Source organism: Suillus plorans (genome assembly GCF_016647745.1).
Source record: "Suillus plorans strain S12 chromosome Unknown HD556scaffold_70, whole genome shotgun sequence".
Lineage (NCBI taxonomy): Eukaryota > Fungi > Basidiomycota > Agaricomycetes > Boletales > Suillaceae > Suillus > Suillus plorans.
In genome coordinates this window covers 36,188-60,623 of record NW_024537454.1, presented here as the reverse complement: position 1 = coordinate 60,623, position 24,436 = coordinate 36,188, and the positions used below count along the sequence as shown (strand labels likewise).

The 24,436-nt window shown below is 48.4% G+C and overlaps 8 protein-coding genes across 8 annotated transcripts; 5 read left to right on the top strand and 3 right to left on the bottom strand.

The window, feature by feature from the left end:
• Positions 1–2,272: 2,272 nt before the first annotated feature.
• HD556DRAFT_1499407 (uncharacterized protein) lies at positions 2,273–7,007 on the top strand (the record flags this gene model as incomplete). The annotated part of the gene is made up of 10 exons (XM_041308931.1): positions 2,273–2,772; positions 2,853–2,940; positions 2,992–3,145; positions 3,198–3,427; positions 3,481–3,638; positions 3,688–3,866; positions 3,918–5,624; positions 5,677–5,805; positions 5,858–6,064; positions 6,115–7,007. The coding sequence occupies 10 exons, from the start codon at positions 2,273–2,275 to the stop codon at positions 6,930–6,932; spliced, it is 4,170 nt and encodes a 1,389-aa protein (XP_041155474.1). The 3' UTR covers positions 6,933–7,007.
• Positions 7,008–7,380: 373 nt separating this feature from the next.
• Positions 7,381–8,184, bottom strand: HD556DRAFT_1448004 (40S ribosomal protein S15; the record flags this gene model as incomplete). The annotated part of the gene is made up of 7 exons (XM_041307367.1): positions 7,381–7,406; positions 7,468–7,483; positions 7,536–7,631; positions 7,686–7,880; positions 7,943–7,951; positions 8,006–8,125; positions 8,173–8,184. 7 exons carry the CDS (start codon positions 8,182–8,184, stop codon positions 7,381–7,383), a joined length of 474 nt encoding a protein of 157 aa, XP_041155473.1.
• Positions 8,185–8,315: 131 nt separating this feature from the next.
• HD556DRAFT_1404454 (ribosomal protein 60S) lies at positions 8,316–9,430 on the top strand. Its single transcript, XM_041303933.1, has 6 exons — positions 8,316–8,406; positions 8,463–8,523; positions 8,590–8,748; positions 8,808–8,840; positions 8,898–9,002; positions 9,058–9,430. Exons 3-6 carry the CDS (start codon positions 8,590–8,592, stop codon positions 9,097–9,099), a joined length of 339 nt encoding a protein of 112 aa, XP_041155472.1. The 5' UTR covers positions 8,316–8,406; positions 8,463–8,523; the 3' UTR covers positions 9,100–9,430.
• Positions 9,431–9,560: 130 nt separating this feature from the next.
• Positions 9,561–13,064, top strand: HD556DRAFT_1276416 (uncharacterized protein). The gene is made up of 12 exons (XM_041299237.1): positions 9,561–10,131; positions 10,184–10,229; positions 10,289–10,304; positions 10,366–10,733; positions 10,789–11,106; positions 11,162–11,422; positions 11,473–11,577; positions 11,634–11,692; positions 11,748–11,900; positions 11,977–12,085; positions 12,146–12,162; positions 12,212–13,064. The coding sequence occupies exons 1-12, from the start codon at positions 9,955–9,957 to the stop codon at positions 12,938–12,940; spliced, it is 2,358 nt and encodes a 785-aa protein (XP_041155471.1). The 5' UTR covers positions 9,561–9,954; the 3' UTR covers positions 12,941–13,064.
• On the bottom strand, positions 13,065–13,704 carry HD556DRAFT_1404438 (H+-ATPase G subunit-domain-containing protein). The gene is made up of 4 exons (XM_041303932.1): positions 13,670–13,704; positions 13,538–13,619; positions 13,389–13,489; positions 13,065–13,337 (listed from the first exon to the last, which is right to left on the bottom strand). The coding sequence occupies exons 1-4, from the start codon at positions 13,670–13,672 to the stop codon at positions 13,149–13,151; spliced, it is 375 nt and encodes a 124-aa protein (XP_041155470.1). The 5' UTR covers positions 13,673–13,704; the 3' UTR covers positions 13,065–13,148.
• HD556DRAFT_1404436 (Symplekin tight junction protein C terminal-domain-containing protein) lies at positions 13,565–18,107 on the top strand. Its single transcript, XM_041303931.1, has 16 exons — positions 13,565–13,631; positions 13,684–14,029; positions 14,089–14,203; positions 14,261–14,429; positions 14,495–14,622; positions 14,679–14,864; positions 14,916–15,447; positions 15,506–15,906; positions 15,959–16,034; positions 16,092–16,273; positions 16,322–16,422; positions 16,470–16,794; positions 16,845–17,124; positions 17,177–17,411; positions 17,463–17,572; positions 17,621–18,107. Exons 2-16 carry the CDS (start codon positions 13,771–13,773, stop codon positions 17,978–17,980), a joined length of 3,459 nt encoding a protein of 1,152 aa, XP_041155469.1. The 5' UTR covers positions 13,565–13,631; positions 13,684–13,770; the 3' UTR covers positions 17,981–18,107.
• HD556DRAFT_1404426 (Pkinase-domain-containing protein) lies at positions 18,108–21,036 on the top strand. The gene is made up of 15 exons (XM_041303930.1): positions 18,108–18,482; positions 18,536–18,637; positions 18,694–18,876; positions 18,929–18,944; positions 19,000–19,009; positions 19,057–19,137; positions 19,189–19,393; positions 19,448–19,464; positions 19,518–19,587; positions 19,643–19,647; positions 19,712–19,744; positions 19,797–19,840; positions 19,892–19,970; positions 20,031–20,820; positions 20,888–21,036. Exons 1-15 carry the CDS (start codon positions 18,334–18,336, stop codon positions 20,994–20,996), a joined length of 1,893 nt encoding a protein of 630 aa, XP_041155468.1. The 5' UTR covers positions 18,108–18,333; the 3' UTR covers positions 20,997–21,036.
• HD556DRAFT_905547 (P-loop containing nucleoside triphosphate hydrolase protein) lies at positions 20,811–22,188 on the bottom strand. Its single transcript, XM_041311993.1, has 4 exons — positions 22,024–22,188; positions 21,082–21,958; positions 20,889–21,036; positions 20,811–20,821 (listed from the first exon to the last, which is right to left on the bottom strand). The coding sequence occupies exons 1-3, from the start codon at positions 22,096–22,098 to the stop codon at positions 20,999–21,001; spliced, it is 990 nt and encodes a 329-aa protein (XP_041155467.1). The 5' UTR covers positions 22,099–22,188; the 3' UTR covers positions 20,811–20,821; positions 20,889–20,998.
• Between the last annotated feature and the right edge of the window lie 2,248 nt (positions 22,189–24,436).

The window sequence follows — 24,436 nt, the reverse complement described above, 5'->3', positions numbered from 1 at the left end:
TTTGTGTAGCTCGGACCGTCGGGGAGCGAAAATGTTGGACCTGCGGATACAAGGTAACAAAAGATTCAGTAGTCGTAATAGATAAATCATGGAACAAGAGCGCATAATGCCAATCGCAAGTAGGAATATGACGACACCAGGAGAATATTTAGAATCCTGTCAATGGACTTGACCAAGACTCAGCGGATGCTTGCACTAGTCCCGAGATCTGAATTTCAAGTATTGATATATAATTAACATTCTCGGACGATGATACTAAGTTCAATGGCGTCGTACCTGCTCCTATTTTCTCGCCTTCTAGCGCATTGAGTGATGAGCACCGTTAGTACTCGGACGATGCGCGTAGGATGCGTTGTTATTACTTCCACGCGATGCTGTAGAGTGAGTCTGACGCTTTGTTGCGAACGCTGGCGGTTGACGACTACTCCTCGTGGTCATGCTCTCTACACCTGTCCCATTGACCTCGTCCACCAAGTAGAGACGTGGCATTGCCTGTAAGAGATCCAGAAAATCAAGTTCAGGTTCTGTGGTCTCTGGATGTTTTTGTGTCCCATGGCTTATATGTGTTGGCGTACACAAGTTCAAAAGGTATGCTTGTGGGGCATTCCTGGCTCGGAGGCGGGATACGGACCGATTGACCATCGGGTATCATTGCCGAGTGTATGGAGTGAAACAAGGGCTAAATGTACCAAAGTTTGCTCGAGAATCAACATGAGAGTCGATGTTAGCAGCGGTCATACATCAACTGGGTATCTATAGAAACATGAGAGGAGAAGACTGCAATTTGATCATGTTTCGCACATGCAGGCAAAAATGGAACACGCCATTCCGAGTATCGTTAATGTCAATGACGTGTGAGGTATGAATGAGATTCATAGATCGTGCAGCTGCAATACTATCGATAAATCGACGAGTGACGGTGCGAGATACGATAAACTTCACGAGGTGCTCGTATGATATCGATAACACACCTCGTCACCCTTGCTGACACCTATTTGGTGAGCTGCTACGTATCAACTCTATTGCATGTTAGAAGCGATATGGCAAGTGCCATTATCCCTATCTGACAACCTAGTCTTGAAATCACGTATTTGGCCATAGTGGCAAGGTGTGGTGAGGGATTCGGTGCTACTCCAAGCGGTAAACAAGGTACAATCAATGATGAAAATGTCGATTTGTTGACTAGTTTCAACATGGTAGTATACGTGAATGTTACCATCAGGTAGGAAATTGATTGTTGAAGGGTTCATGGTTGAAAAGTCGTATCCACGGAGGATTGATAGGATGTCCAAGAGAGAGACAACTCGCTGCAGGCACCCACGATGGCAAGGCATATGAACGAGGCCCTGAGCCGGAAGGCACTTCAAGTTTATGTTCGACTGGAATATGAAAAGATTTGACCCATCACATCAATGTCAAAGCTGTCAGAAGTCAGAAGAGACAAGTGAACATCGATGAAGGCAGGATCCATTATAACCTTCAATATTTGACTGGCTATGGTGGATCATGTCGCCATGAGGTGAAATATTTGAACTCAGATACCTCGACCACTCTCAGGTTGGCTGGAAAGATTCTGGAAGAAATCGGTCACCGGAGCTAATATAACCGCACTCTGTGTATAAGTTGGCTTAATTTTAGTGATGTGAGGCACGATTATCTGGTCAACTCACTCGCTGACTACATAAACTATCGCCGTGAGTGGCCAAACATCATTACTGGGCTTTTCTTTGGGAGTGTTCTGTAGACCTTGTTTTGTTTGGAGCCTTGGCAGGTAACTCGGGAGGAACCACGTTACACCAGATGCCGTTTACGTTGAAGTGCGATGTGGAGCAACTGCCTGGCGCAGAAAGCACCGTCGGACTCATATCTCTATGAGTTACAAACCTGGTTCCACGTGGAGTTTTTGTCTCCATAAAACCTCCCACGACCTGGTTCTACAAACCTCCACAGGCTATATGGCGCAACACAAGTTCGGGTTTTGTGAGCATCGAGTCGCCAGCTAATAGCCTGAGGTAACGATGATCAGAAAAGGTGGTTACTGTGACGCGTGACTTATTGTCACGTTCGTGATCCTCGTTCTTCAGTAGACCTCACTGCTTTTGCACCGTTCTCCAGCTGTGGTGCTTCTAGCTTGCTTTTGTTCTACTTCATCGCTTTCCGGAACATAAATCTACTAGGTTCCGCATGAAAATCGTCAAGGATCTCTCTCAGAACTGTTCCAATTAACTTTGGGGGTACTAATCATCGTAGTCAGGCCTGCCTGGGATCCGTTATGTCGTTTGATTCAGAAACGGCTCGTCTGCGCAAAGAGCACGATGGTTCATCTCATCTCGGTGGTTCTATTTATGCTCCACCGACAACCACTACTCGCCTACCTGATCGTCCCCTTTTTCCTACCAGAGCTTCTACCCTTGGCTCTACCCAGGACCTCAACCGTAATAATCTTTCCGTGAAGCATGATCTAGTCCCTCATGCTTATAGTGATGACTTGAATCATGCCCACTCGAGCAGGCCTTATGATTCAAATGGTATCCCCGCTTCTCTCCCGCCTCCATCTCCCGCCTTTCGTTCGCGTAGTCGTCCTACCACCCCCAATGGCTCCACTCCGTATAATCTTGTCTCATACACCGAAAGGAATGTAGAGTTGAAGCGTCGAGACAGTGTAATCTCATATTCCTCCGGACACTCTGCGTCCTCCAGTTCTAGTTCTCCAAACAAGACTGGTCCCATGACATCCACTTCCTCTGCGACATCCACTAACATCTCACAATCGTGAGTCCGCCATTTCCTCTACAAACACTCCCACAGTAGTCTGTGGTTTCGATCCATCATCTGACACTTCTTCCCTGTAGACCTTGCTCCGCATGTGGAAACACGATGCAAGGTGCTTTCGTCCGCGCATTAGGCACTGTATACCACTTGAACTGCTTTAAATGCTTGGTATGAACATCTTGACCTTTCAGGTACCCAGTTCCGCTTATAATTTGTTAGGATTGCGGCGATGTCGTCGCGTCAAAGTTCTTTCCTATTGATGGGCCTGATGGTAAACAACATCCCCTCTGTGAACGGGATTACTTCCGTCGCCTGAATCTTATATGCGCCAAATGTGGACTTGCTCTCCGAGGCAGCTATATTACGGCATGCAGTTAGTGGTTCTACTCGTCGCTCCTTTCTTGCTAATTAATATCCCTATACAGACAAGAAGTATCATGTGGAACACTTCACTTGCTCCCTGTGCCCAACCCTTTTTGGCCCACAGGACTCCTACTATGAGCACGATGGGGACGTTTATTGTCACTTCCACTACTCGACACGTTTTGCGACAAAATGTGCAGGTTGCAGCAGCGCCATCCTGAAGCAATTCGTTGAGATAAATCGCAACATGAGGGACGAGTGCTGGCATCCAGAATGTTACATGATCAATAAGGTTCTCGTTCTAGGAGGTCGCAATCTTATATCAATTCTCATTCAGCCTTACAGTTTTGGAACGTCAAAGTAGTTTCACGGAGATCGAGCGTGTTGATTAATGATGGGTCGGAATTGGAGCCATCCTACGTCGAGGAAGAGAAGCGTGAAACTCCCACTACATTGAAGGACAAGCAAATCAGGATGGAACAGCTGGTCTATCGCATTTGGACGTGAGTACTCCCACGTGGTCTGAAACACAACTGATCGTCTACATTACAGGGTTCTCTCGGCGTTCGAGGAATCAAGCGCTGCGTGTATATCTGATATGCTACGACAGGTCAGCAACGGACAATATCTTGATGCCATCAGGATGGCCGAGAAGTTTATTCTACATGTGGAAGTCTTATTCGGCACCATCGATGACCTTGAATGCCATTCCGCTAGGCTTAACTTGAAAGGTGCGTGTATGTTTCGTGTTATATCCCCGGTATTGCTTATATGGTTCGAAGGAATGTCTCATGTCCGAGAAGCCCGCATGCTTTGCCGAAAAACGGTTGATCTGTTCACCCTTCTTTCACGTACCCAGGAAACTGGGTCGCGCAGAATGGGGATGACTCAGGAACTACTTGCACTCGTGACAGGAATAGCCCATTACCTTAAGATCCTCATTCGAATAGCATTAACGGGCGCACTAAAACTGGAGAGGGAACAAAGCGTCCGAGAGGCTATGCCATCATTCCTCGATAAGCTACATTTGCTCGCGGTGCAAGGTGGCGACCCAGCGGCTCGCCGGATCATTAAAGGTGGAAGTGGTGAGGTTATGAGAGGAGGAAATATTGGCACACAGGGTGTCACTTACGGCTTCAGGAGTCTGGCACCAGAACATGCAGGAGAATCCCCGTTCACAGCGAACTCGCCATCTCGGTTGACAGTCACCAATCCGCCTTCAGACCGGTGCGTCAAGTGTACACAAGCAGTAGAAGAAGACTGTGTTCGGTTGGGAACTTATCAGCGTTGGCACTCCCAGTGTCTGCAATGCGCCAGGTGTGACAAGGTAGCTGCTATTCCGGCACCGAAAGAGCCGACGCCACCCAAGTCCCCAGAAGATAAAGACAAAGATAAAGAAAAGGAAAGGAGCGAAAAGGACCCATCGAAGCCATCTTCTGTTCGAAGACCACCGGCAAATGTCGGCATCTTTGTGTACGAGCTTGATTCGGTCAAGGACATCCCTTCATATGGTGAAGTGCCTACCGTTATCCTGTGCACAGACCACGTGCATCCAGGGTGTCGAGATGGATTCCAGGCTGTCTCTCGGCTGGAGCAGTATGCGTTTCTGCTCAACATTGCATTGCGTAGGTTGTACCTGGTTTTAAAGCAACAGGGCGTGGTTCCTGTGTCACCAGGTATGTTCCGATCTCTCATACTCGATGTTCTGCATCGTAAGCGTGTATTGTCAGTTGCTTCTACGACGCCAAGCATCAACCCCAAGTCAGGGGACCAAGATCCCTATCGTAACTCTGGCGATATAATGCGCATGAAATCCGTACATCTGGATCGAAAGCTATCTGCTACAGCACGGCTACCCAAACGATCAACGATCGTGGAGAGTCCATCAGGCAAAACTGTCCAGCCCTCGGAGCCACTGCATGCTCAACGATCGCAACAAGATATCAAAACCCCACAACCTCAGAGGGCGCCTCCACCAGGGACGCTGGTTCCAGGGCGTCAGCCCTCCCAGCCTGGCTCCTCGGGGATACCATCACAACCTCCTTCACGGGCGCAAACTCGTACTCCTGGTACACTGGACACAAGTTATCAAGCGCAAGTAGTTCGTTCTACTATCGGACGGAGCAACACAGAGGTGAAGATAGTGGATGAGTCGGTACCAAACTCTCCAGCAGGTGGCCCAGACGATGCCCCGTTACACACCCCTGATGACGGTATTACGTTAGCTGACATACCTCAGTTGATGGAGGCCGCGCAAGCTCGCGAACAGCAGCGCTCATTACCGCGCCAGAGCACGGTACCGCATGTCGCCGAGTTGAGCGCACTCGAACTTACTATCGTCAAACACTCTGCTGTCCTTGCCCTCCAGCGATCTCCGCTTCGGGATCAGCTTGAATTGGATGAGTTGCTCGAACTGGTTGAGACAAAAAAGGGAGGCTTCTGGAAACAGCTGTTCAAAGCTGGAGACAAGAAGAACGTCAAAAAGAAGGGTGAGTTTTCACGATTGCCAAGTATTAGGTTCACCTTATCGATTATGTATAGGCGTTTTTGGTGTTCCACTTGAGCTCCTAGTTGAGAAAGAAGGGTCAGATTCCTTATTGGGAGCCAGCCGTGCAACCTTGAGGGTGCCAAGCTTTATTGATGATGTTGTCTCAGCCATGAGGCAGATGGGTATGTTATTTACGGTGATCTTAACTGTGTTTTGATATCTTGTGATTTACAGATATGTCGGTGGAGGGCGTCTTCCGCAAGAATGGTAATATCAGGCGGTTGAAGGATCTCACGGAGGCCATCGATCACGACTTATCATCAGTAGATCTCACGCAGGACAACCCGGTGCAATTGGCTGCTCTCTTGAAGAAGTTCCTCCGCGAACTGCCGGAGCCACTCATGACGTTCAAGTTACACCGATTACTGATTGCATCGCAGTGTCTGTCTTCACACTTTCATATGATTCGCAATCTGACATACAATCTCCAGCCCTTTCTACAGAGGCAGAGCGGAGGCGTTGTCTCCATCTAGTTTCCTTGCTTCTTCCCAAGAGCCATCGTGACACCATGGAGGTGCTATTTGTGTTCCTCAAATGGGTGGCGTCGTTCGCACACATGGATGAGTCCACTGGTAGCAAGATGGACCTATCAAACCTAGCAACGGTCATATGTCCTAGTATCTTATACTCACGCGGGCGTGACGCCGTTCGAGACGAGAGCTTTGGGGCTATTCGCGTAGTAACCTCGTTACTCGAGAACCAGGATGAGTTTTATTTGGTTCCCGAGGAGTTCCTGCCTATCCTCCATGATCAGGAATATTTCTCAAATAGCACTGAGCTACCAAGCAAAGATTTCATGAAGAAATGTGACATGTACATGCGCCTCAGAGCAAACGGGCGTCCACCATTGGCATCAATGGGTTCGCCGAACCTTACCAACCCACCCCGCGTTTCGCCACCCGGAGATCGACCACCGTTGACATCAATTTCGAGTGAACCTCATATACGGAATGGCCGACAGCAGTCGCCCCATCCACATCCAGGTATCATTCATTCACCCACCTCGTACACTTCTCCTACGCATCCAACTTCCCTATCGCAAGGCGCAGCTATGATCCAGGGCCAGCAACAACCTCGTTATCCCCAGCCGATCGAGACAGATTGGCCCACTGCTCAACGACCCATCACTGGTACCATATCTTCATCTCCTCGACCATCGTCCTACGTGCATCCGCGAAGTAGCGGGGAGCACCTACACTCGTCATCGCCGCCCAACGGAGTTCCTGCTACCGCAGCGCCCCGACGATGACCTCGTTGGACTCTAGATTCTGTCATCATAATGGCGACTCACTTCCACTCTTTTGCCTTGCTGTGCATTGCCGCTGCTCTGACATTCATCTGCCCTAAGCATCTTTTGGTTTCTCGCATTATCTGTAGTTTACCGTGCGGTTTCACTTATCAGTATGACACGGACGAATACTTCGCAGTATACTCATTATACCCGTGCATTCGAATGTACGCAATTTGAATGAATTTAACCAACCCAAACATTATCTTGTAACTTTCATTCATTTGTTCGGCCCCGCGGGGCCAATGATGCTCGACTCTTGCATGCAGACGATGACTCGGATGTCCTTGCGTCCGACCATTACAAAGTGACACTAGCATGTGTTTCGTATGACATATAGGCATACGCATATATTTTGAGGTAGTAAAGCTAATGGAGGGACATGCAAAAGATATAAGAACCCAGTGCCTTACTTCAGAGGAATGAAACGAGACGCTGTGAGAGAAAATATTGAGTATGAAGTTCGATTTCCGCAAGCAGTCCCATGTAAACTTACAGTGCGTGGCACCGATCTGTGCAAAAGACATTGAGACATCATCAAAGATATAAGAACAATACACTCACACCAGGGCGACCGTGCTTGACGGGTCGGTACGAACACGAGAATTCAGCGAGGTAGTGGCCTGTCATCTCAGGCTTGATCTCGACGGAGTTGAATACCTTGTAGTGGTATCTTCAGTCGTGCATCGCAAAAAGGGTTAGTACAATACAAACCTTGCCGTTGTAGATACCAACAACGCTGCCAATCATCTCAGGAACGATGATCATGTTACGGAGGTGGGTCTTGACGACTGCGGGCTTTTCATTCGGGGGAGCTTCCTTCTTAGCTTTGCGCAATTTCTTAATCAAACCCATGGGGCGGCGCTTGAGGCCACGACCGAACCGACGGCGGGCACGTGCGTGAACGAGCTATCATTGAGAAAATATGTGGATCAGGTTAAGGCAATGGCGACTGAAAGCGAGATGCATACTTCAACGAACTGTAGATTCAAGGTTTAGCACAGAGAATGGGAGGTTCCGCGGTAAAGACTCACCTCCTCATTGTTCATATCAAGGAGCTTGTCGAGATCAACTCCGCGGTAGGAGAACGTGCGGAAGGTTCTCTTCTTCTTGAGCTCAGCAGCGACCGAGGGGTCAGTAACCGATGAATCCGCCTATCATTAAGGCGGAAATCAGCGTTTGTCTTGCTACTTCCGAGGACAATGCGCACCATGTTGCGTCGTGAATTAGTCTTGCGGTTGTCGTGGATAACAGCGAGCAAGGATTTCGGCAATCCTGAGGCGGAGTCGAAAAACAATCAAATATAGAAATTGTGGCTGAATCTGACCACGTGGTGCTGTATAGTACCAATCTGAAGTTTGACGGAAGATTAGAGGGGAACAACAACATCAACGTCGTCGGATAGAATCTACAGGTCTTCCCTTGAGGATTAAAGGTATGATTTGTGTTTCTGCGCAGGGCTTGAATGGAATTTTAAATACATATTTTCAGTGATTTGTAGCTGCCCGCACTCCCGTCCTACACATATTTTTGTGAATCACACTCGTCTAAAGTATGTCTCGAATATCCTCGCGTATGAGACACCTGTAGAACACGCTAACTTCTGTGATTTGACCAGATGCGTCATATTGCTGCTTATCTTCTCCTCCAAATCGGTGGCAATGCCTCTCCCTCGGCTGGCGACGTCCAAAAGGTGTTGAGTGCTGTCGGGATAGAGGCCGATGATGACAGGCTCGAAAAACTTATCTCCGAGCTGGAGGATAAGGACATCAATGCTGTAAGATTTTTTTCCCGATTATGCTTCACAGCACCCGTTTTTGACGTATTTGTCCGCAGTTGATTGCTGAGGGTTCTGCTAAGCTGTCGTCCGTGAGTCTCGATCAGGTTATATACAAGTAGCAGGGGCTGATTGGTCGCAATGCTTAGGTTCCTTCTGGTGGCGCCGTTGCCGCTGCTGCTCCGTCAGCCGGTGGTGCAGCACCTGCTGCTGCCGTTGAGGAGGAGAAGAAGGAAGAAAAGAAGGAGGAGAAGGTTAGTACTATTATTGTGCATTTTGTGGAACGAGAATTAAATCTTGACATCGTAGGAGGAATCGGACGACGACATGGGCTTCGGTCTTTTCGACTAAGTACGTTACGAAATGTTGTTCCTGTACGAAAACACGCGAGCAGATGCACCGTAATAATGAGGCAATTCTGTTGGAACGTTCGAATCAGAATATATTGCGCAATAATAGGTTGTACCGAACAGCGTGCGGTGCCAATGGCCGCCGGAATTGTGGTCGGAATTTTTACCACAAAATATTGAAATTCTGTTTTTTAAGTAATGACCGGCGGCATGAAAATGAGGCACGTTGGGTACGTAAAGAAAACAGAAGAATGGAAAGCCGCCGAAACCTGCCGTTTCGCTTATCTGTAAGTTTAATTGGCGGGTGGGGGGGGCCTTTAGCTGGTTCTTCGTGACCGTAATATTAATAATATGAAATGTAATATAACTGGGCGTGTATGGTTGTATTTGATGGTATACCGCAGGATCGGTCGTAATAGCAGGGTGTAACTAAGCCGGCGGCGCGAGGAAGTGGGAAAAGCCGGATGCGGCCGGCGGGTTCGCTCGATTTGTATTGACTGATCGGTTTATTGCAAGGCTTCCTCCAACTGCCGTGAGCGGTTTGTGAGTCTACTAAGTACTGGTGCGTTCCACGGTCTACAATCTCTTCACACTAAGTAACTATTATCTACCTAGCCACAGTTTGCTAGGTGAGTTATCTTTTTTAAAATTATTCTTTTCAAAATTGTCATTTCAATCTTCCGGGGACTTGTATCTCTCCTTTTAATAACTCCAACAACCAACTCAAACTCATATCCTCTTCGCGTCTTTCTCTAGTACTAGACGCCGACTATTCCTCTTTCCTCCCTCCCTCTCCACCTCTTGTGTATGTCTCCTCGTCGTCTGGCATAATCAGTCCCATATTATTTGCCTTTTAATGGACCACTTCGCTCGCTCTCTTCAGCAACCGGCGATACAGGCAATCACTTTTGCTCCCCCAAACCAACCCCCTCCGGATGGCTCCCGTTTCCTCATCGACACTCCCCAGGATCCTGATAGGGCCGACACTAATATTGCATTCATGAAGGGTCCAAAGCGCAAACGCCTAGCAAAGGTATGCACCCTTAAACTCGTTTGGGATGCCTACCAAGCGTCTTATTACACAGGCGTGTGATGCTTGCCACAAAAGCAAACGACGATGTGACGGAACAGGTACGTATTCCATAACAGCTTCCATGCTACTATGCTAATTCTGACTGTTCTTTTTTCAGCTCCTTGCAGCAACTGGTACGTCACCAAACAAAACGTTTGGACGTTTCCAAATCTGTCGTTTCATTCATGTTTTTAGTTACTTCGCCTCCAAGAAATGCACGTACACAGACGCTTCGGGCAGACCTGTACCTGCACCTAGGCCGCGCAAAGGGGGTAACACAGACGCACCACCCGATCCGCGTCAGGGTTCGTGTGTCACATACCTGGAAAATATCCAGGGTAACCAATCATCCTTCGTTGTCCATGGACTACAGCAAGACGAGGTACTTGGGACCCAAGTCGACCCTGATGAAGATATTCCATCGCGCAAGCGGTTCAGGCCAGACCTTGGTCAGTCGACGTCTCCCGTTGAGACGTCTTTCAGAGGCTTGGCTCCACCCTCGTTGCCAAGCACTCAGCGCTCTTTGGAGCGTGACCCGTCACTCACAAGAGAGCTCGTGCATCGTAAGTTACCCCACATAGCGGTACACTGCTGACACTAATGAATACGTCGGTGCAGTGTTCTTTGCACACCGCCAACCTCAGCGTATGATCATCCACGAGCCTTCATTCCATCATGCCCTATCTCACGGTCTCGTCCCTTCTTACCTTCTTCTTTCAATATGTGCCCTTGCCGCGCCTCTCTCGCAGCGTCCTTGTTTCAAGGAGGGGGGTTCAAGATTTGCTGGAGAGGTGTTCTTCTCAGAGGCAATGTCGATTATGTTTGATAAAGGGCAAAACTTGATTTGCGAGAAGAATCTTGCAACTGCCCAGGCTCTATGTTTGCTACAATTGCATGATCGAATGGCCAAGTCATCCTGGACAGGGCAATATCATGGTATGGAAAGTTACCATTTCTTGGTTTGTCGGCGCTTACGCCATGTACTTTGCAGTATACGCACTTGATATCCTTGAACAACTGGGCGTGCATCAGGCTGACAATCCAATCCTGACACCTACTCCTTCACTGGAGTTCATTGATGCGTCCATCGAGCGGGAATGCGCGCGTAGGGTTTTCTGGCTCATACATGTATCCGATGCTCTGGGGTCTGTTCTCTACCGACGTCCTATCTTAGCAGAGGAATCGCAATTGAAATTGCGTCTCCCTGTAGATGAGACAACCTTCTTGTTCACTGTACACGATGCTGTCCCAGGTTGGTCGCCAAGCTATCGTTTCAGCCTTGAGCTCATTTGATTCGTCAAGAATATCTGGACAAACCCAGTCCTTCATCGAGATCCGAGACCGGGCAGTTAATTCGTGTCCTCTCTATACACGAGAGGATAGAGAAGACCATGGATGAATTCAACAGTGAGTGTTAGTTGCTTCGCGGGAGCCCGCATGTGCTCATTCAATTTTATTTTTAGAGCGCGAGTCCGGCAGACATCCCGTCAACGCATTGTTGGATCTTGACACCAAACTCAACGTAAGTATGAAATTCCAGGGTTCATACAGATCTAGCATATTGATCGCTTCCGAAGGCGTGGGACGAATCGCTTCCTGACAGTCTTTGTTTCACCGACGAGAATCTTGCTATTCAAATGTCGTTGTTTGCCACGAGTTCCAACGTGGGAGCGTGGTGCTTCTGTGCTATGCATATTATCCACTGCTCGTGTGTTTTTGCATTGAACCAGGTGAGTTATCTTGATGATGTTCAACTTATATGTTCAGATGCTGACAAGACGACGGATATGGCAATACTTCGTATAGGCTAGAATGCGTTGTCGTACAGCTATGCCTGGAGGTCCAACGTGGGCGCGCGAGCGCCTGAACAAGATTCTCGCTGCTTTAGGTGACAGAGCGAAAAAAAGTATCATCCGTGAGTGTTATAACGTGATTGTGCTTCCTTGGGCATTTCACTAATGACGCATGTCTATAGTGGGAGTTGCAATTTGGGTATGGTTTATAAATTTTCACTATCATTTCACACTGATCGATGTCACAGCCCTTGTCCAAATACTGTGGAGATCAAAGCCCAAGACTTATGGAATTATCTAGTGAGTTTGAAGAGGTGTTTGGTGTTCGTATCCAAGACTTGGCTCCCCCGGCACCTGACTACACCGACGACGTACAACCTGCGGAAGGCATGCATCCAGTAGCATCCAACTCTGGCGGATCTCATGGTTCTACACCCGTTTCCAGCAACTCGCTGGATGTCGCAGCACCCCAACTAGCTGCATCTCCGGTATATGCACCGCCGGGGCGCCCACCTCCTGATGCCCGGTTCTTTGGCCAGCCTTCTTTTGGTGATGTTCGAGCCCATGCACATCCGCCTCATCCACCACAACCTGATCCCAGAGAGAAGAGAAACATTCCGCATGATGCCAATATCGATCCTGCCTTACAAATGCCACCAAATCCTAGACAAATGAATACGGAGCCAGTTTCTGCCGTATCCCCGGCACTTTCATTACCCTCACTGAAGTCGAGCGGTCTTTTAGATTGGCAACGAGCCAACGAAGGCAATCCATCACCTTCGTCAGCAAGTTGGCAAGCGTCCGGGCAGCATCTCCCAGCCCCTTGCCAGGGCTCACGAGACACAACTGGGCCACCCTTTCCTTCAGCCTCGCACATAGATTACTCTACTCGTCCTGCAATGGCCACGGCTTCAACTAGCATGCCTGTCGGTTTACCGTGGCTGGCCAGCGAGTCGACAGTCTCTAGGTTAAGCTAGCATAACTGTGCTGCCTAGGTTCTTGAGCGTTTGATTTCATTTATTATTGCTACCGCTACCTATTTTGGTCCACACCTTGCAATCTTGTCGTTCTTTGATATTTATTCGATAATTCGTACGAACCTTTAATTATCAGATTGAGGGTATTATTGCTCATTAAGCACCCAATGTAGTATTGTACAAGTCGAGTCCATAGCAATGAAGTTGATCATTGTAATTCTGCACCACCAACCCTCTTGAGGTTCCGATGCAGCTCGGGCTTGATCAGTAGAACACGGTCCAATAGTTTCTTCACGACCGCATCTTTGTTTGCTTCATAAGCATCTGTGATAGCCTGCAACTTTATACTTGTCTCCTTGTCTACTGCAGCCTGTGCATTGGAGGTCACTCCTGCATGCTGCTCGCTATGTCAGACTATGCGTGAGTGAAGAGAGAGTGGATGTCACACCGATGCCTCAAATGACTTGAATTCGGCTTCTTTAGCCTGTCTGTATTCATCTATCTCTCTGGTTGCTTCCGAACGCGCGTCCTTCAGTCTCTGAAGGCGATCTAGTTGAAACAGTCAGTCACATGAAGTCGATTCAGACTGACACTGACATTGACGTGACTGCTGCACAATCTTAGCAGCTTCTTTCTCTGCTTCAAGAAGAGTCTGTATTCCCTGTGAATTCTGAGCTGCCTATAATCAATTGTGAGTCTCTACTGTCATATGCTTGTTCGTCGCCATACCATGATTGCGGTAGAGGAGTGATTTAGAACTCCGACGGGATATAGTTTTCAGGAAGAGCTACAGACAAGCTTTAACGTTGCAAACACCAAAGCTTGCAAAGATGGCAGGAAATCCGGTTGACCCGCTGCAGACACTTTCTGCAGCGTTAGCAGTACCGGCAGACTCTAAAGAACAAGCAGATATACTTGCTACTTTACGTGAATCTCTTGAAGCGCACCCAAATCCCATACCCATCCTCTGTACAACGCTCATCAAAACTGTGTCAAGTGCCGGTGATTCTCTCCTCAAGAGATGGGTTCTTGATCTCCTCCATTTTGCTATCTCTCGCTCTAATCTGTCCAACGAAGTTCGCACACAACGTTAGTTCAATCTTTGAGTACTGCCAGCGTCTAAGTCTTTTAATGTTATTACTTCATAGTCGCGTCTCAGTCGGTCGAAACATTGGCCATTTTGCTGCATGACTTAAATGCGCGTACTGTCAAGGTGTCCATTCAGTGTTTGACGACTGTCTACCCACTCCTTTTCCGTTCTTTGTGAGTCGTATCTGTTGCCGGAGTCAACAAAAAGTCTGATACCACCTCGTGTGACAGGTGTACAAACCGTACCCTACGCCAACAATGGGATGTACTATCACAGTGCAAAGTGCGCATCCTAGAGTTTATTTGGTCGCCAACCGCCAGTACTGGTGTGAAGGTCTCTGCCGTTAAGTTCATGCAGCGTGTCATTATCGTCCAGACGCGCGGTATATCGGACCCTAGGGTACCCTTCCACCAGTCTCTCCTTCATACGCACGCTTACTGTGACATACGTTCTATAACATATAGCTTCAGAACAAGAATGATCCCAACATTTCAAATGTCCCTGTCGATCACCCCTTCCTTCCAGGTCCTACCTTAGAAGCGGAAGGCATGAAACTTCTTGAGAGCGTGATCACTATGTTATATACCAGCCAGTGAGCATCTTCATCCAATATCTGTAAGAACTCGCATATCTGATGCCTGTCATAAGGAACCCTGAGCTTTTGAGCGCGATACTTCACTCCTGGAGCAATTTAGTCAAACAACGGCCCGCCCTGGTACAACTAGTTGTTTCGTCGCTCTCTTCCTGGACTCCCGCCGCTCTGTCCGGACTTCCAGCACAATCTGTCAAAAGTGTCGAAAAGGCTGTTCGTATATTGCTCATCCATATCTCGAGGTGAGTGACGTCATGGTGGTGTCAAGCCAGGTGTACTGAAGTCGAGCATAGAGGACCCCATGGTTCTTCCTTTGGAGCTCAAATCAATGAGGCGCTCTCCCTACAAGTTGCCCGCATGGAAAGAGCCTCCACAGAGGAAAAGGCAAGAAAGGCCGCCCTTGCTGCTTCTGCAACAGAAGCTAGCAAGAAACGACCTTCTTCGACACCAGCAGAGCATCCATCTGATGCTAAACGTATGAGAGTCGACGTTGACATTGCTGGAAACGCGTCTGCTGCATTCTTAGCTAGCTTTGACTTCACCACACTTCCAATATCACTCATAACCGATCTCATTGTGGCCAATCTGCAAGCATTTACAGAGCCAGCCCTACTGGAGTTGGTACAAACCTACAGACAAAGCAGAGGCCTGGCTCCTGGCCCTCCTGTCTCTAGAACTCCGCAACCCGCCCCACCCACACCGGAAGCGACGCCCACCCCCGTGCCTTCTGCAGAACCTACTGTGAAAGATGAGCCAGTAGACCCACTTCAAATGGACATGGATGAGGAGGAAATGGAATACGAGCCTGATAGGCTCAATATGGAGGTTAGAGCATCTTACCTACAGGTGACGTACGCTCATTGCAATTAATTTTATGCCGTAGCTTTCGGGGGACGAGACCGTTGCGGAGGAAGAAACAATTCCGGCGGATCTCCCAGAAGCGCTCACCATTGACCTTACCGATTCTACACTGCTCGGACCAAAAGAATTGACTGACATCGAACGAAATGCTTTGATGCGTGGATCGGTTGGCCGAATATGGGATGGTGCGGAGGAGCTCAAGGTTGATTCTGCCGTAACCTCGCAATGGCCTGGTACATCTCCTACCGATATGTGGATGTTACTTATTGTTCGAATGGTCACACGAGTGGCGCATCTTGATGGCGACCCATCATCAGCGTCAGAAGATGGAGGGGACGGCGAGACAAAAGTTGACTTCTATTCGCGGCAAGATAATTTACGACAAACGCTATGCGATTACATTATGGCTGATTTCCCTTCACGGTATGTTTTCAATATTGCGTCATCACAAATTTATTTACTGACGGTAATGAAGGCTCCGTCTTGTCACGACGTGGATGAATGAAGAGTGGTACAACGATCGTATTAGAATGACGGATGACCCTCACTGGGTGCGTACTATGTCTTTACTCTCTCTGATTAAATTTTGCCAACGGCAAGGTTTCCAGCGACCAAACTATGAATTGTGGCTTAATCAAGTAGTTTCCACATATCAGACCGTTTTGGAAGGCAAGCCTGAGGGTAAGCCTGATGGCAGGGACAAAGCTTTTGCACGGTTCCTGCTAGATTTGCCCTCCGTGCCCCCTGATGTCCTCGGTCTGTTACGCGATCTCTCCGTCGACCCTGACAAGTACGTTCGTGTATTCTTCTGCCATAACTCGCTTCGAGCAATCAACAGGATGCATGTTGGGTTTACCAGTCTTCGGGAGTTTGTTTTAGAGCGTCCATCACTCCGAGCAGAAGCCCTCCAGGTCCTTCTGGAGTTGACTACTCATCCAGGTACGTCAATTCGTTTTTGTTGAACCCCGATCTCAAATCTCTTGCAGATCCTGTGACCAGGCGAGCAGCAATTAATACCGTGCGAAGATGGGTTCCTGGTATTGAACCCATGGATAGCATGATACGTGACTTCGCTCTTCAAATACTGCGCCGCTTGCAAAAGCGTCCACCAAAAGAGGCGCCAAGGGTCATTGATGAACAAGCCGGCGCAGGCGACGAAAATATGGAAGATGGTCAACTTCCCTCCGAGGACCTTCTGCAGACGCCGTATCTACAAGAAGAGATAGAGTTACCTGCCCGGAAGGCTCACGTGTTGCAACACGTTGAACTCCTATTTGCTCTATCTGTCAAGATCCCTGAGTTCTTGGATGAGTACGTCGATCCTGATTCATAGTCGCAGTTCTTGCATCATGCCTTTTCAGGATCTTCACGGCGTATGGCCAAATGGAATTAACAGTTCAAGAAGCCATTCAAGACTTGATCACTGCTCTGATCAAATCTCTGGGTTCGAGTAATGGCAAATTGTTAACCCTCATGCGCACATGCCCGCCGGGGAGTGAATCTCTTGCCCTACGTGTTCTAACGATCTTTACAGAGCATGGGAGACCGAGCGCGCAACTCGTAGCGTTGGTGAAGGGTCTCATTAGTGACCGTGATCTCGATGCTCGCTTCCTGATTCCAATCATCGCAGAGATGGACAAGGTATGTCGCCGTGGAAGTTGATCGTGGCGTTGCTAAATGTAATTATTCAAAGCCGGACATCCTGAAATACCTGCCCCGAATTGTCTCCATCCTGAACGGTCAGCAAGAGCCCAAAAATCTGGTTCGATCTGTATTCAGCTCTGTTGTCACGACGCCTCCACAAACTTTCGGGAGCGTGTCATCAAATTTGCCTCGTGTAAGGCAAAGTGAGCTGCTGACGCCAGCTGAGTTGATGGTGTTACTCCATGAAGCTGAGAAGGAGATTGGTCTCAAGAGTGCGATCGAAGGTGATAATGATGTTCTTCTCGCTGGCCTCCTACTAACCTATAGCGATGCAGCAATCGGTGTCTGCTTCTCAATGACTGATGTCTTCCGCTCTGAAATTCTAGCGGTGGTTATGCAACAGATTGTGGATGAACCTGTGCTCCCCGTTCTTTTCCTTCGTACGGTGAGTGAATCTCGCTATTTACATTTGCTGTAATAACCAGCCAAATAGGTCATCCAGGCCGTCACGACGTATAGAACATTGGTTGGCTTCGTGTCTACAACCTTACTATCTCGCCTGATCACCAAAAAAATTTGGCAAAATCCTCATCTGTGGGAAGGGTTTATACGGTGTGCCAAGGTTATTGCGCCGGCAAGCTTTGGTGCATTGTTGCAACTACCCAAAGAGCAGCTTCGCGAACTTGTCGACAAACAACCGAGTCTAAAATCTGGCCTGCGAGAGTATGTCACCAAAAGGGCTGGAAACAAGGCGCGAGTGGCTGGTTTCTTGGATATATTTGGTGAGGACGATGATGCATCTCCTGTTGCGCCAGCGACTCCGGATGTAGTCATGTCTTCGGTTCCTGCATAGAATGTCGAGCGCTTGAATATTCTTTAAGTATTCCACTATTTCATTGTAATTGTTACGCGTCGGACGTAAAGTGGCTTATCCCCGTGTATATTCGGAAGACGGAGTATTAATTACAATCTGCTCTCCCAAGCTTATCGTCATAATGCATCAATCGTGTCGAACAATGCGGTGAGGGCGGCTAAATTTCTCAAACACAACATTTCAGTACCCGGTGTCGGGCAATTCTACTGCAGTTTCAGACCTCTTCTGCGATACTACTAGTGGGGAAAGATTGCCACGTCTACGAGTTCCCTTCTTTGCACTAGCTCAGACATCTAATCTTGTCCTTGTTAAGCACCGCGGCCTGCTCTACAATGTCAGCAGATGCTAGGCGGAGCAGGTCACATAGCGATGACGAGTCATCTTCTCCGATACCATCACCAGGTTCTGGCACTCAGGATCGTGGTCGATCAAGAACACGGCGGCCTTCTAATCAGCTCCCAGAACACTACATGAGAAAACGGTGAGATCCATCTTACCCTTGCTATTATCAGCTTCATTGATGAGATGCACCAGAGGGTATCACTCTTTTATGACTTCCTTTGGTAAGATGTTTCACGTAGAAAAGCGCTGGAAGCTGGTACGAGAAATGGGTTCGGGTGCATATGGCGTCGTCGTGTGAGTAACAGGTTCGGAACTTTTATTGGTTGATTGTATTGATGTGCCCGAGATAGATCTGCTGTGGACGAGATCTCTGGTGAAACGGTGGCCATTAAACTCGTCACTCGAATATTTGAGAAAGTCCAGCTTGCGAAACGGGCACTGAGAGAGGTCACTCTCCTTCGGCATTTCTCAAGTCATGAGAACATTACTGGATTGATCGATGTGGATGCCATCTCCCCCGATTTTCAGGAGATGTGAGTAGAGTCCGTTCAGTGCTGGCAGAAAGAGACTCACCCCTAATTCTAGTTACGTCTTTATGGAGGTGCGTTAACCCGCCATCGACGAATTTAAATACTGCTATAATGGTTTCCATATAGCCCATGGAAGGTAACGTCATAGATTACGACTTGAACCTTGCGCTAAATCTTTGGCAGCGGATTTGCATCAAATCATAAAGTCCGGCCAGCATTTGAGCAACGAACATGTGCAGTACTTCCTATACCAGATTCTTCGCGGTAATTCATTCTGCTGTTTTACCTGATCACTATCGATATGTTGACAAACAGGCATGAAATATGTCCACTCGGCCTCTGTCATTCACCGCGATCTGAAGCCAGGCAACTTACTCGTTAATTCTGATTGTGAACTGAAGATATGCGATTTTGGCTTGAGTCGGGGATTTGGCTCTGCCCCAGACGAGCAAGTGGGCCATCTCACAGAGTATGTAGCCACCAGGTGGTACAGGGCGCCAGAAATCATGCTGGCCTTCAGGTGCGACTATTTTGCCACTGTCATAATGTTTCTCTTTACGCAGGGTGCTATCAGAGGATACACGAGAGCCAGTGAGCTCGTCCTATAAATCAATCCTTCTTGTAGATGTGAACCGTGGATATAGTCGATGTTTGGTCGATAGGCTGTATATTTGCAGAGCTTATGCTTGGACGGCCCCTGTTCAAGGGTAAAGAGTGAGTTCAGTTCAGATATGTATCAACTCCAGCAAGCTCACACCCATGCGTACAGCTATGGTCAGTACATCGTGAACATCAAAATGAATCGACGTTTGATCATAATTACATTTATTCTCAACAGTTGATCAATTAAACAAGATTCTTGATGTTCTCGGTGAGTGTTCAACAAAACCCCCTCGTTCGTGATCTGACCGGTATTTGTGAAGGAACACCAGAAGAGGATGTTATCAATCGAATTGGAAGCGATAAGGTAGAGATAGACGCCGTAGCTTTATCAGTCCAGTTCTGACATCATGGGAAGGCACAACTTTATATCCGCTCACTTCCAGCCAAGAAACCCGTACCGCTGTGGAAGTTGCTTCCGACTGCTGATGTACAGGGTGACTCCAGCTTTTCTATGGCACTAGGTCAATACTGATCAATGACTATCCGCTCACTAGCCCTGGATCTCTTGCAGAAAATGTTGTCTTTCGACCCTTCAACGCGCATCTCAGTTACTGACGCGCTCGCACATCCCTGGCTGGCATCATACCACGAAGAAACTGATGAACCCGATTGTCCTACCAAGTTTGAAAAGTGGAGAGACATCGAGAAGCTTGAGACCCTTGAAGATTTTAGGAAGGCACTATGGGAGGAAATAGAGGATTACAGAATGGAAGTGCGAGGTATCACACGCGAGCCGGCAGAGCCTGATCCACGTGAAAATGCTCGCGGAGAGACTCGTGGTTCCCCTGAAAAGTCTCTGGAGTCCCGGGAGAGCGTCTCTGAATCGCGAAGAATGGACAGCTCCGAAGTTGTGAGGGAGGATGTGGTCTCGGATAGTCTTGCCCTACCAGCTGGCTTGGACTACTTCCGCCCGTGCACGCCTGAAGATCCTGTCGTCAATTATGCACGGCGCTCCAGCATACTTCAACCGCAACGCCAGCCGTCTACGTCTACGTATAGCTCGCCACCGGCATCAACTATGCAACACCCATTCGTACCCATGTTTGATGGCCTGCCGACCAGTGCTAGTGGTATCGTATTTCCTAACGAAGGATACATCTTACCTGCTCGTTCCCGTGCGGCCTCGAATGCAACAGCAGCAGGGAGTGAAATAGCAGTGCGGAAAATGTTGCGGACTTTGTCGACGGTATCAATCCATGAGAGTGTAGAAGGTTTGCCGGGTGGTTTGGCCGGTGTAGCACCCATCGGCAAATTCATTGTCGGGGAAGAATCCGAAACAGATGCCCTGCCCAGTGAGATGCCGATGGAGTTCAGCGTTCGCACCAGGAAGGACGGGGGAAGGAGTTAGCTACATAATTTCGTCTTGCATAGAATCATCGATCTTCCAGTGTAGAATCTATCGATACATATATGATATACATACAGATTTCAATGAGGTTGCTGCGAATCGAAACGGCTAATATTAGGGGGTAGTCTCGTTTCCCAATATATTTTTGATCTCTAAAAATTCATGAGTAAAACACCAAAGGGATGGTCAACACTCACTATCAATAATATCAAGGTATGCATCCGATGCGGGGCTATCGGGGTATTCGTCCAAAAAGCTAACACCATAATCTGCGCTCTTCCCAATTCTTGGGTCAAGTGGGACTTTACCCAGCAGTTGGATCCCAGTTTCTTTTGCTAGTCTTTCGGCACCCCCAGTAGTTGGTTTGAATATTTGACTCTCCGTCTTGCATCCAGGACAAACAAACCCTGACATATTCTCCACAAGGCCCAGTACTCGTATTCCCACCTTCCGGCAAAAGTCTATTTCTCTCCGAACATCCTGTAAAGAAACCTCCTGCGGCGTAGTCACAAGCACAGCACCATCGATACCGCTTTCCTTCAAGTACTGAACGACACTAAGGTGCTCATCCGAAGTACCAGGAGGTGTGTCGATGACGAGGTAATCAAGATCACCCCAGTCAACATCTTTAAGGAACTGCGCAATGAGCCCATTCTTCTTCGGACCACGCCACATGACAGCGTCTCGTGATGAGGGCAGCATGAAACCGACGGACATGATTCCAAGATTATCCTGTACATAAACTGGAGACCAGCCCGATGAAGATGAGTGCACTTGCTCTAAGGCAACGCCGAAGATAGTGGGTATAGATGGTCCACAGATATCGACATCCATGACTCCAGTTTGTATTTGATCATCTGCAGCAAATGCCCAGCCAAGCTGGGCGGTAAAGGTAGATTTTCCGACGCCGCCCTTGCCGGATAGAACGAGGATCTTGTGCTTCACGGTAGCCATCCGATCACGAATCAATGGCAGCGCTGGGTCTGGACCCTTGGGTGTGTTAGAAGCGCAAATCTCTTGATTTGCGCATCCGTTGCAGGCATCGGCTTTGCCAGCTAACTCAGATTCTGTGCCCTGTCATTCAGTATAATCAGTGATGAAGTCGAGTCAGGGAATTAGTAGACTTGGTTGGGGCTTACAGGGCAGTGTTCCGGTGCGTTTGAAGGAACTGACAGAGAGTCCGGAACTACTGCTGAAGGTCGTACTGCAAGCATCTGGAGAGCTTGAAAGTCGAGTGCAAGAAATGCCAAACTACCTTACTAATAGTAGCCGGGGCCCGGTACAAAGCTTTAGTCACATTTCCTGAAAAGGATTTGCTTCTTTCCACGTGCACAATGCCATTTCATGCAGTCGCGCATTTATATTATTCATGAGACGACAACATTGAAACACAACACGTTCGACTCGAGTCCGCACTTGCAGTCATACTAGAATCGCACAACCCATGCCTAGGTAGTAGGAGCGGAGGATGCTTTTTCGTTTGCGCATTTCGTTTTTGCCCTACAATTGTTGGTACCCGAGTCACCGACAAACATGTCCATGGCGTGATGCTGCATCTTCCGCGTCAATGTTTCTCTGTGTGCAAGTAAAGGGACTTAATCAGGGTTTGGCTCGAACACAGCCAACCAACCTGCCCCCCAATTCTGTCCACCTTCGGTTGACTACGCGTCGGCCGGCGGCACGACAACGATCTACGGCGAGATCATCTATGTCCACCCACAGTCATTTTTTCTTGATGTTCAAGATCGCAGCCAAGCCACGAACCTCGTCCCGCCCTTTTCGCCGACCGACTCACAGATCCGATTTTTGACACGGACAGCGTTCTTCAACTAGCTTATAAATACTTGACTAAATCCTGGATTCGTTATACCGCCGAGCGGTGAACTCGATCCAGACTCCAGAGCACAAGTTCGGTGCCTTTCAGAGAGCCGAAAAAAAATTATTTTTGCCAGTCACGTATGAGCCGCTGTCTTATCATTCATTTGCTAAACCTGGCCCACGCACCAGACACTTGTCAACAGCAGTCCACTGTCGCGGAACACTTTCGACCGTTCAGTAAGTTTTTTTGCGACCTTGTCATGACTATCCATCTCTCATTGCTTCTCATTGGAAAGATACGGGAATCCCCCCATTTCGGCACAAGTGATACGCCGTTGTTCTGGATTGTCCTCGAAACCAAATACGTAAACTTTCGTACGTGTGCTTTCATACAATTGAATGGAAGACCAGCTGAATATACCGCTCTATTTACTTGTTATGACCGCAACTACAAGGTTGGGTTACTCCAATCCGCGCATGACTTCGGACCTAGGCACGAAGGATACTGCAACAAGGCCCATCACTGATCAGCCAAGCTCAACCCCAAGATCAGACAGAGCTGTGCAGTATAGGGCAAATCATTAACCCTGAAAGATACCGTTGGAGCCGCAGCTCCAACCAGTGTGTGAGAACTGCGGCCTGCTGGAATGAAGGGCTCTGACTACGACATTATAATTGCTGACCAAGTTAACCCCAACCCTTGCTTGCTCCTGTTTGCCTCTGCTGACTTCCTTCGATCACCCCCTGCTAGGGGGTGCCCCACTACAGCGGGCTTTCGGAAATATCCTGGTAAAGCTGAACTCCGAAATAATACGAAATCATAGTCATTGCCAGCACTTCTATTGCTGCACCGTGTTCGTCGTTCTTATCACCGCCTTTCGAGTACAGTGCAACGGCTGTCTGACTGCCAGGAATATGGAACCGCCACGGAGGCCGCGGCCGTCAAGGAAGGCATTACTACGAGTCGAAATCACCTGTATTTCCACTGTGCGCCATGTTAGACAGCTCTGGGCGGACATCTATGTCATGCAACATCCAGCACTACATCACTGAAGCAGCTCTGCTCTATCTTCTCCTAGGACGCGGTTCACATAGACCACTATCTGGGCGGTGAGCGCTCAGTCGAAGTAAAAATCCATCTGTTCGGATAATCATTTGCCTATCACGCGAGAACCTTGGTACTTAATATTTCGGAGGTAAGCTGATCTTAGTTACATGACGAGGTTGCGCCGTGATACGGAAGGCCCAATGATATTAATGAGCAAACTCAAAGAGCAGAGCAAGACTTATGGTGTTCTCCAATGGTGACTGACTCGAAGAAGGCGGAGCGCCCTTGCTTTTTCCTCCGGTATATTTAGATGTCCTACGAGTTCTTAACACTGATTCTGTAGGGTTTCTCCGGTAAACATAGTTACGTTGTCTCGTACAGAGGAAGCGACCTTCATGTTGGATGGTGCAGTAAAACGGACTTGCCTTCCTGGATTTCTTTTGCAAGAAGTCTCCGCACGCTGCTGTAAGCTCGTCACATATTGTACTCCGCCAATTCATTACCAAGCCGTCCATGAGGTCGCATGTACTATCAACGGCTCATCGCTATGGGATTTGCTTCAGCTACCTGGCTGACGAGTGCTTAAGTTGTGTACCTCGCATTCTCTCAGTGAAACGGACTACCACTTACTCATTCATTGTGAAATCGAATCCTGATGCTACCTCTTAGAAGGAAATACAGTCTTT